The 11,302-nt window shown below is 42.2% G+C and overlaps 1 protein-coding gene across 7 annotated transcripts in view; it reads left to right on the top strand.

Annotated features, from left to right (window-relative positions):
- The window catches only part of PPP6R3 (protein phosphatase 6 regulatory subunit 3), a 110,039-nt gene that overhangs the window by 44,062 nt on the left and 54,675 nt on the right, over positions 1-11,302 (top strand). For all 7 annotated transcript variants that reach the window (XM_006019185.3, XM_006019184.3, XM_006019183.3 and 4 more), the window contains 3 exons: positions 1,890-2,042; positions 4,768-4,917; positions 7,553-7,617. In XM_006019185.3, the coding sequence (XP_006019247.2) occupies positions 1,890-2,042; positions 4,768-4,917; positions 7,553-7,617 (368 nt within the window). The remainder of the gene's footprint in view (positions 1-1,889; positions 2,043-4,767; positions 4,918-7,552; positions 7,618-11,302) is intronic.

The following is an 11,302-nucleotide window of genomic DNA, read 5'->3' as shown; positions in this document are numbered from 1 at the left end:
GGTTGGGCAGGACTCATGCAGAGCCCCCCTATGCAGCATGGGGTAGTGGTGATTGTCCTCCTGCCAGGCAGCACCCAGTGAGTGGGGGCTCTTTTTTTTTTTAAAAGCACTGGGAGTGGGGGTGGGGCTAGGGGAGTGGTTGGGGGATGGGGCCTGGCAGGGGGTCCCCCCATGACCTCCTTCCCCACCCCCTACTTACCAGCTCCAACTCCTTGCTGCAGTGGGCAGGGACTGAATCCAAATATTTTTCCAAAGATTCAGGGCGCTTCAAATCGTTTTGGACCTTATTATTGGTCCCCGATTCGATTCGGATTTGGGGACTTGGCCACTGAATCAGGCCGAATCTCCTTTCAATTGAATCGGCACCTGAAGCTTTACACAGCCCTAATAGGTATAGGTATGTAGTGGTGTTTCATTATAATCGTGGGAAATGCAGATTTGGTGTATTAAATCAGAGAATCTTGCCTCCCCCAGAGGTGCGCGCAGTGGTGGGAGCCAGCCCAACCCCACTGCTCTGCGCCCCTTGGATGAGCCACCCATGACTTCGCCCTGTGCCCCGCCCTGGCTGGGCAGTGCCTGCCCCAGCCTCACTCCTTCCCTCACTGTGAAGGACTTGGTCTGCCTCCCTCCCACAGACTTATTGGCTGGCTTCTGCTCTCCAGGCTGTTGGACTGCATATTGGCTATCGGATTGGTGTTGGCCGATGTGGCTGGTTAGTAATCTGCCATTGGTATCTGCCAAAAAAAAATCTCTATTGCTGCACCCCTTATTAAATTTTTGCTTACGAAATAGTTGCACTATAAGACAACCACATATCCTTTCTTTTCTTTGGAAAAGGGGTTGTGCCAAGGCATGCGAGACAGAGTGGCAGGCATGTAATGGGTACAGAAAAGGGTGATGTCATTAAAAGTATGGATGAACTTCCAAATGAAGTGTCCAGAGACTAGGAATGTTTGCTTTAGATAGTCAGATAAGATATGAAAGGTCTATGAAAAGAAAGGAGATTAGGTTATCTCATCTTTATTTTGTAAAAGGTTGAAAGGGACTTCAGTGAAATGGGAGGGCAGCATATCTTGAGTGTTTGTTTGATTTCTCAAAAGGAAAACAGCCAATGGAAATCACTTTTTCTCAAGATGTAACATGCTAAAAACTTAAGAGTTCAGACAGTAACAAAACCTACAGTTATAGGTAAAACACTCTTTCTAAAACAGGTGCAAACTTTCATTCAAGGCATAACTAAATGTGTGACATGGAAGCTGATGCCAACATGCAGATTGTTCCATAATTGTCCTCTAGAGAATTTTTTCCTTTCTCAAGAGCATCTGGGATTGGCCACTTAGACAAGATATTTAGTTACAGAGGCTTCTCTCTCTCTCTCTCTCATTACATAAATCTTTATGTAAATTTTCTTAAATTTATTTCTTTAGCTCCAGAAACAATTAGGCTATTAATGCAGTTCTCACTAAATCATTCTAAATTCTTCCAGAATCTTACCAGGAAAGCTAATTGTGTAAAGAAACACAAGTTAATGAGCTAAATTTTTGTGTAGCTAAAGCTTAATAAAGTGTCTGTCTTCACTGTATTCTGCAATATAGCATCCGTACCCAAGTTGGCTCGGGTTTCTCCATCTCTCTTCTGAAATGTACCATGTAGGCATAATTGTACCTAATTTATGTACTCCGTATATTTTTTTCCAGGCTTTCATGCCAAATATAAACTCTAGTGTTTACGACTGGAAAAGATTGCTTTCCTACAGTAGCGTCAGACTGCTGCTGATGAACTGACCCGGCAAGTTTTTTGAGCTGTATTTTGCTTGTGGAAAAATAACACAAAGTTGATTTGAAAGCATTTATTTAATTGATCTCATGCATTTTTTGTTTTTTGTCTAGAAAAGTGTCATGAGGACAACATGGGGTGTACTGGATCCACCTGTGGGGAACACACGCTTAAATGTGATTAGGTTAATATCCAGCCTTTTGCAGACAAATACAGGCAGTGTGAATCAGGAACTTATAGACCTGAACAGTATAGGAGTCATACTGGTAAGAGCTTTATATAGTACCTTTTAACTATAAAATCCAGTGGCAGAACCCTGCTAAGATTAGCTTTCTAAAAGCATGTTCTGTGCCCCCCACTCCTTTTCTTTTCTTTTTTTAATAAAACACCCCCCACTCCTTTTCTTTTCTTTTTTTAATAGGACCCTTTTGTGATGGGGCTTCCACTGCTATCCATTAGATCATTTCACCATCTGATTTCATTTAATAAACTTAGTTTACACTTTCTTTTTTTCACTTTAAAAAAAAAATTCCATTGGCTTCTATCAGTGATTCTCTGCCTTTTCAGTTACTTGGTGTGTCCACTGCCCTCATCCATACTACATATCTTTACTTCAAATTTTATGTCTTCCCAACTTGTTCCCTCTACACTGCTCTCCCCGTACTTGCACTTCTGATTATGTTGTGGTCCTATCACTATATTCACTGTCCTGTAAATGGCTAGTTCTACCCAGCCTGATGTAATCTGTCTCTGTGTGCTGCCAAAACTGATTGTTTTTTAACAAATTTCACTTTTAAACTCAGGTGGCAGTCTCACTATGAAGAATTTCTTGCATTTGGGGTTTTTTTTGCCTATATATTATAACTTGTATTTTTTTTCTTTAGTGGACTTATTTCCTCCTCTTATTTCAGTTAGAGCTGCCAAATTATTTTGCCAAAAGATGCAACTAAAATTCAGATTTAACATGTTACTTGCAAAAGTTTTGAAAGTCTAAAAGTTTGTTTCAGTGCTCCTCAAGTTGAGCTTTTTTTTCAAAGCATTTTGATACTTTTTCTATGGATTTGAAAGTTAAAACTTGGAAACAGTCTTTTTGTTGCAGGTTGAATGCAAGTGTTCAACACAGTGCTTTTCCACCTTGTCAGTTTTGGCTTCTGAATCCAAAAATAAGTTATTTACTCAGCTCTTACCTTCTGTCTGTCTGTCTGTCTGTCTGTCTGTCTGTCTGTCTGTCTGTCTGTCTGTCTGTCTGTCTGTCTGTCTGTCTGTCTGTCATATTGTAAACTCTTTGGGTTTTTTTTTTTTGCTATCTGAAATGTGATTGAGTGTTACCCCAGTACACTGTTTTAAGTTATCACCCATTACAAATATAGGGAACACGGTAAATTTTATATCGGACTGTTCCTGGGAGTAGTAGTTATCAGTTTCCAAAGTAGCATGACCAGTTTGTGTAAAGGTACTGAACTTTAAAGGGATTTGGAGCAACACTGTAAAATGGCCGCATCAAATTGCATGACATTTTCAGATTACTGCTCAGCATTTCTGAATTGCTCAACCTGAATTCTGAATTTTTCCAGTAGGAAATGTAATTTGATTTATGATTGGAAATAATCAACTTGGTTGTTTCAAATACTTCAGTACATCACATTTACCCAAGTCCAAGACCACTTCATATTTTAAGATGACACCCCCCCCCAATTATTAGATTCTAGATATGAAAAATTATAGAAGTGTTTTTTAATCTTTCAGGTCTAGAAATAAGTTATTGGTGGGGTGGGGAAAGTCATTCCCCCCCACTCCTGCCACAGGGAAAGCAGTGGCTGGGGGCAGACAGCCTGTCCCATGCCTCTTGCCCCTTGGCCCCACCCCCAGAGGCATGGAGCATCCAGCTGAGCCAGGATGCTGGCTCAGCTCTGGCCTGGTTTGGGGTGGGAGCCACAGCAGCTCTCCCTGCCACACTGCTCCCTTCTCCCCATTCTCCCCCAAGCACACCACACACCGTTTCCTCTGCTCTTCCCCTTCTGTGCAGTCCTCTTGCTTCATGCGTCACTTCCCCCATGCTTCCTTTGCTCCACATACCCCGTACCTGCTGCATGAGCCACCCTGGCTCCATCCTGAGCCACAGTAGCTGTTTACCTGGCCTATACCAAAATCCCCCCACCTTCCATGCTGAATGTGGGGGGAGGGGGTGTCTTAAATAATGAGTAAATATAGTAACAACTATTAAAAAAATAAATAAATAAAAACAACCCAAAGAAGCATTGTAGAAGATAGAAATGCAGTTGTGAAAATCAGGGTTTTATCTGACCTGTGTATGGAACATTTTTATCCTTTTCTTTTCTTTTCAGTGTCCTTTATCACATGGCCACTGATACAAATTAATTTTAAGTGCTAGGGGTATAGTTCTTTGTGGGGTTTTTTCCTGAACCATAAATTGTTCTTAAACACTGTACATGATTTGGGTATTTGAAAAACACTTGCCAATTACTAACTGTTTGACTGCCTAGAATAGGAGTTAGCTACCTACAGTCTGTGGGTTGGATTCAGCCACTTCTATAATTTTTCATATCTAGAATCTAATAATAATTGGGGGGGGGTCATCTTAAAATTTGAAGTGGTCTTGGACTTGGGTAAATGTGGTGTACTGAAGTATTTGAAACAATCAAGTTGATTATTTCCAATCATAAATCAAATTACATTTCCTACTGGAAAAATTCAGAATTCAGGTTGAGCTATTCAGCCATTTCATCTGGCCTGTGGTGGTGAGAGGGTGGCACAAGGTTCTGTGGCATTTGGTAGTTGGGAGGTGGTGGGACTGTGGAAGGGAATAGTGACAGTCATTTCAGTGCCAACTGGTGTGTGCTCCAAACCAAACTATTACAGTAAACCCCTGTTTCAAACTGTTGCTGACCTCTGATCTAGACCTTCGCTTTTGTTTTGTCTAGTAGTGAAAAAACTTTTGTGTAATGAAATCCTTTTGGACTTGTTTTACAGGACATGTTCTTTAAATACACATGGAATAACTTTCTGCATACTCAAGTAGAAATTTGTATTGCATTGATTCTTGCAAATCCTCTTGAAAGCACAGAAAATGGCACAATTACGGATCAGGACTCCACTGGGGACAATCTCTTACTGAAACATGTAAGTTTGCTTTAATGGGTAGTTTCTTGAACCTGGTAAACCTTGTTTTTGACTGTTGTAAGAGTTTCTTTTTCTAGTTAAAGTGAAATTTTGACTTATTAGCAGGTATTTTAGTTTTCCATGGGAGAAAACAAATTTAAAATTCCATTTTAAAAACTACACAAATCCATGTTTTTCCACAACCTACTGAAAGCATGGCAGTGACGAGTGCCACTATTTCTGCTTTTTAATTTTTGTTGTGGTTCTTGCATCTAGGCCAGTCGGAACCCCCTTCAATCCGAGCCACTGGGTTAGGAGGCAAAAACCACAGCAAAAATAAGAGAGCAGAAATGATGCGGGATGCCACCACTCTTTCGGTAGATCATGGAGAGATGTGTGTTCTGCAGTTTTCCATGGTGAACAGGAGCTAGGATCCCTGTTCATTAGGAATAAAAGAGAATAGTGACACTGTCTCATTGATGTTGAAGACAGGCTTCCGATTCATGGCAGTCTGCCTATTCAGACTGTCCTTAGAGAGAGCATGGTATGTAGGACAGCTAGGGTAACATCCTGTTTATTCTTGGTCATCTACATGGCTGTTCTTTTTGTCATCTTTGTCATTTTCACACCAGAAGGATTCTGTTCCTGGATACATAGCCCCATGCACGTGGATGACTAGGTTGTCACACAGAGTGGCAACAAAATGAGAGAAACCTTCCATTTGTGTTTTTTGTTTTTGTTTTTAAACTGAGTGGCCAGGACACTCACCTGAGAAGCCAGAAGACATGGGTTCTCGGCCCTGATTTACCCAGAGGGGTTTAAACCTTGGTCTCTCACTTCCAGCCACTGTACTCCAACCACCATGGTGCAGGTCAGCTTTCTTCTCTGGCATTCCTTTTTGAAGCTGGTTCTCTGGGCAACCATGAGAGAGAGCTACATGGGGCTAAGACAGGGATGAACAAAGTCTGGCCTGTGAGCTGGATCTGGCCAGCAGTGGACTCTGTTTCCCAGCTGCCCATGGCAGGGGCTGGTCTCCATGGCAACCCCAGCCATATGTGAAAGTGCAAGGCTGGGGTTGCCATGGAGACCAGCCCCAGTTGTGCTGGCAGGGTGTGCAGCAGAGCAAAGCAGGGGGCTGCTCTGGAGCTGCTGAGAGCTGTAGCCTGCGCGCTCTGGGCAGGGGCTTGCAGGCAAGGGATCATGGCTGTGCCCTGGCTCTTTGCAGCGGTGACAGCCTGGTCTGGAGCAGGAACAGAGCCATGATCCCCTGCCCAGAACACTCAGGCTACAGATTGTGGCTCTGCCCTGGCTCCAGAGCAAGCTACCCCCAATGCAAGATCCCAGCGGCTCCCGAGCAGCCTCCTGCCCTGCTCTGCCATGCACCTGGTCTCCATGACAACCCCAGCCTTGAGCTTTCACAGCACAGCTGAGGCTGAGTCCCTGGAGACCAGCCCCAGCCATGTGGGCAGGGGCTGGTGGGAAATGGAGTCTGGCTGCCATTTTGCCTACCCCTGGGCTAGGAGGAAGGGAGCAAACCAGAGGTGAATAGCTCAGCGAATGCTGACTTGAAAGGGAGGGGGGGCTCTGGGTTCTAATCTGGACCCTTGTCCTGAGTGGGTCAGAAGTCCCCCCTGCACTCCTTTCCAATTATTTCTCTTGTCCCCCACCCAATGATTATATTAGTGGCTCAGCTTCAACAAGAGCAAAGAGAAAGAAGTGAATAATGCTTATCTGGTGTATTGATTAGGATGCTTTGCTGGGAATTCAGGGACATCTAGGTTTAACCCTCTATGGAAGAGACCTAAAATTCAGGGTCTTGTCTGGATTTCCCCAGGTGAGTGCTCTAACCACTCAGCTGCAGGAAGCTAAAGATGGACGTGCATATAGACATTTTGGCCAACTCCATCTCAAGGGTCTAAGGTTGTTGCGTGTCCCCAAGGGAGAGACATGTGTGTGCTGTGGCTGCCAAAGTGCATGCTTAGTCTGCATGATTATGCAGTCATGAATAGTCTTCCACATGCATAGAACTACACATCCAGGAAAAGCACCCCTCTGGGCACATAAGTGCTAAAAATGCCCTGTAGATAGCCAAGGAATGTCCAGAAAGATATCCAGAATAGAATGGCTCCCTAGCCTCTTGTCTCTGAAGAGAAGTCCTTCAGACTTGAATGAAATTGACTGATTGGTTCTGAAAAGAATATTTTGTTTGTACAGAAGTTTGTAAAACTTGGTAATACCAGAAGGCATGATGTCAGCTTGGAGTTTTGAATCGCTATATGTGTCATATGTGAAAGTGCTAAGTTTTGTATTGTATAGTTTACTAAGATAGACCAGATTTTCAAAAATGTTCAGCATTCAGCAGCTCCCTCCAAAGGCAAGAGAAGTTGGTTGGAGGCTGAGCACTTCTAAAGATTTGGACATCTAAGTGCCTGGCTGCCTGCTGACCTTGGAACAAATATTTTTTTTAATATACTGTAGAAGATTCATTTTGGTTTTGTACGTGGACTTGCAAAGTGGGATGTGTGTCTTTCTTATTTAATCTGAAACTAATTGATTGCTGCTTCTGTTTTAAAATGTAAAGTACTTCTACAGAAAATGTACTACACTTCTACAAAAAACGTACTTTTTTTCTTCTTTTTTTTTTTTTGCTTAATAGCTTTTCCATAAGTGCCAATTAGTAGAACGAATACTTGAAGCATGGGAAATGAATGAGAAGAAGCAGTGAGTAACAGCTTTTTTACTTATTTCTTGCAATTGAAGTGGGGTGGGAGGGTTCAGACTTGATTTTTGTAACACTGAGTGCATAATCAATTTAGAATTGAGCCTGCTAATGTAATCTCTTCCAGTCTCCAAGTAAATTAAGCCAGTTTAAAAAAAAAAACCAACAACAAAAAAAATGAACAAAAAATCCCTGCCAGGATGGCTGGGGCTGGTCTCCATGGCAACCCAAGCCTTGAGCTTTCACAGCACAGCTGCTGCTGGGGTCTCCCCGGAGACCAGCCCCAGTCCTGTGGGCAGGGGTTGGTGGGAAATGGAGTCTGGCTGCCAACTGGATCTGCCATGGTAAGCAAGTATATGCTACAGCTTAAATTAAGAGTTTTTATATCAAGCTTTATTTGCCTCGGGTTTAAATGCCTTCTGCTCTTTCTTCACCTTCCTCCTCTGGCTGTCTCTGAACTTGAACTTGTTGGTTGTAATGTCATGAAAAATCTAATTGCTGGACTGAAAACCAAAATAATCGTTGCTCTTCTATTTGAGTTATTTTAGGGTGTAATGATATACAGGTTATTCTAAGCTGTGCAACTAATTTTCTTCTAGTTCAAAAACATACTATATATTTGAGAGGTGAAATTAATAGTTTAAATGCTTTTTAGCTGCTTATTGAAGAAATACCTTTATTGATGCATTAAAGCATGCAATACTTGGAGTTGGGAAGCAGACTTTTATTACAGCAAATAACTAAGCAAATAATTTTCTGTCCTCATTGGCAGAATGTTCTTTTTTGGAAAGAAAAATCTAGAAGTCTTAAGTGTTAAAGCTGTGTGCACAACTGTATTAGATGCCATTGTTGGTAGTAGGATTCTGGTATGCATTTCTGGACTACTATGGATAGACTGAATTGGCTTTCTAGCATAAGTAGAAAAAACTAATCTTAGCAGTTGTACATGCCACATCATTATTTTAAAAAAAAGATTTGTCAACCCATCTAAAATAAGCAATAACCTTTAAAATAGGTTGCAGGGTATGGTGTGAAGGAGCTCTTAGCTGTCAGAGGCAAACGAGGCTGCCTTGTTTGCCTCTGACAGCTAAGATTAGACTTGATTCAGTAGAACCTGGAACATCCCTATGCAGATTGTTCACAACCTGTTTAATTCACAGTAGGTTGTCAAATTGAGGATGAGTTGGCTGGCTGCTTTGTAGTTGTTTCAAAGGGCTGCTTTCCTACTCAGCTGGAGCTTATCAGTGGTTCCATGCAGCTGTGTACCTCCATTTACAACATAAATCCTCATCTGTGTTTGTCAACCATTGATCCTTCCAGATCATGGTTTATGCATGAGAGATCACCTAGACCTTTGATGCATATGCCTAAGCAGGAGTTTTTTGGAGTGGAGGCTACCCTGACCTTCCATCTCCACTTTAGGCCCCTGAAATAGATCCAGAGGCTAGACTGAGTCCAGATGTTTGGTGCCTCCATGGCTGTCTAAGCTTTGTATAAGTGTCCGAGAATTGAATCCAGGTCTCCTGTGTGGCAGACAGGAGTTCTACTACTGAACCACAAGCGACTTTCCCACTATATCTTTGTAAGGGCTAATGCAAAGGTTCCCAACCATTGGTGTGGGGCTGCCAAGATGCCTGCTGCTCCTGCCCCTCATTGCTGATTGGCCTGTCATGCAGCCCCATCCCTTCACCAATTAGCGGTGAAAGGCAGATTCACATTGTGGATAGCCCTCTCGGTCAGTCGTTGGCAAGGAGTGCAGCTATATGATGGACAGTCCTCTGCCAATTGGTGGCGGGGGCAGGGACACTGGGGCCCCTGAGCCAATCACAGGGGAGGAGCTGCCATGACAAGTCTCTGAAAATAGTGACCGTCCCTGTGATCTGTCCACAAAATAAGGCAGCTGCTTTTTCGAGTTGGGTAGACCCTTAATTTTTATAATACAGTAGTATGTGGTATGAATGTAAAGGGAAACCACTCCCTCTTGTTTTACTTTCCAGTATGTCTTCTAAATATTATTAAAAGTAGAAGCCCTTGAGTCTTGCATTTCTGTTAAAGCTTACCAACAGATTAATTCTTGGGCAATATTTATATCAGTGCCCTCATTACTTACAAGAAAACAAAAATCTGTTCTGACATTTTGAAGGTCCATGTCTGAAGTGCTTACAATTTAAAACCACAGATAAGCTGTTTGTTTGGCAAGAGAGGGCAGACTACAAAAGAGCATCACTGAGTGGTTTTGCTTAGTCTGCACCTTGAATGTTTTAGTCTTTTATTTAGTGGAATGAGATCTGCTGCGGTCTTGCTATTGAATCAGCATTCCTTTTGTTTACAGATGTGCAGCCCCTAGTAGTCTGCTCCTCTTCTTGATGTAGTGTCAACAGTTCCTCTGTCTTCTGCTTCTGTCTAGGCTTTTTTTGTAGCATGCACACTTCCATAGTATCTCAGAATAGAGGGATGTACCTCCCACCCTCAAATTAGATATGCAGTATGATATGCAGTTGGAGAGAACTAGTCAGTTCCCTGCCTTGTATAGAGATTATTAAGATAAATAAACCAGCTATTTTGACTCAGATATCAGTTTTCTCTGCTATTTTGAGTGTACACATGAATCCATCTAAAGCAAGTATAAATTAGCATAAGTGTACTCTTGGAATAACAGAGAAAACTGATACTGGAGTCAAAAGAGCTGGTTTATTTCTGGTTCACAGCCTACTAACTGGATGGGGAGAGTCATGAAATGGGAATCCTACTAAATAATTCATTGTAACTTATAAAGCACCAGATAAGAAAGAAAGGGTTAATAAAACAATAGACCAGTGTTAAATACCTGTCCAGTGCTTTTTTCCTGATGCAGAATTGTCTGGAAGGTCCTCCTATTTTGTCATAAGCTGATTTTGATCTACAAGTAAATGCTTATGGCTTTACTGTCATAGAAAAGTGGGGCCAGAAAGGATCACGGAAGATCTAAGCCAGTTGCTTTTAACCTTTTTCATTTGGGCCCCTAAAAAATTTCGACTGGAGGTGCAGAGCCCTTTGAACTGTAAGTATAGGCATTCACATACTTTTGATTGCAGTCATCTTTCACGGACCCCTTAGGCATAATCTGCGGACCCGCAGGGGTCTGTGCACCACAGGTTGAAACCTCCTGATCTATTCAATTGCCAGGCTGATGGCAAGATAATCTGTATCTGAGCCATCCTATAGAAGTTTTTGTTTACTAGGCATAAAAATGTTGTCCCTCAATGCATGATGTAGTGCAGGGGCGGGCAATTATATCGGGCTGCTTACCCAGTTTTGGCAGGCTGTCGAGGGTCACATAGCCTTGCCCCTTGATAGGTGCCCCACCCCCTGGTCACCATCTTGGGACCAATGTCTTGATGGTTATTTTAAAATTGTAACTGGAATATTAGTGTTGGGATTGTAAAACTGAATAGCAACATGTTTGTACATAAAGCAGATCTAAAAAGCCTTTTTAAAAAAAAATCTTAGAGTGACTTTTTGCTGCATGGAGAGATTTTTACCAGCAGAAAATTTTGTAAAGGTCTGTTTTGAGCTCTGGGAATTATACCAAGAAAACATTAAGTGCAGAAAATATGACCAAGCTAGGGGTCCACTGATAAAGATTTTCTTGGCTGTTATTGATAGCGGATTTATTAACCAACCATATTGGCCAATACCAATCCGATA

Source organism: Alligator sinensis, unplaced genomic scaffold (genome assembly GCF_000455745.1).
Source record: "Alligator sinensis unplaced genomic scaffold, ASM45574v1 scaffold907_1, whole genome shotgun sequence".
Classification (NCBI taxonomy): domain Eukaryota; kingdom Metazoa; phylum Chordata; order Crocodylia; family Alligatoridae; genus Alligator; species Alligator sinensis.
This window is presented reverse-complemented; position numbering and strand designations above follow the sequence as displayed.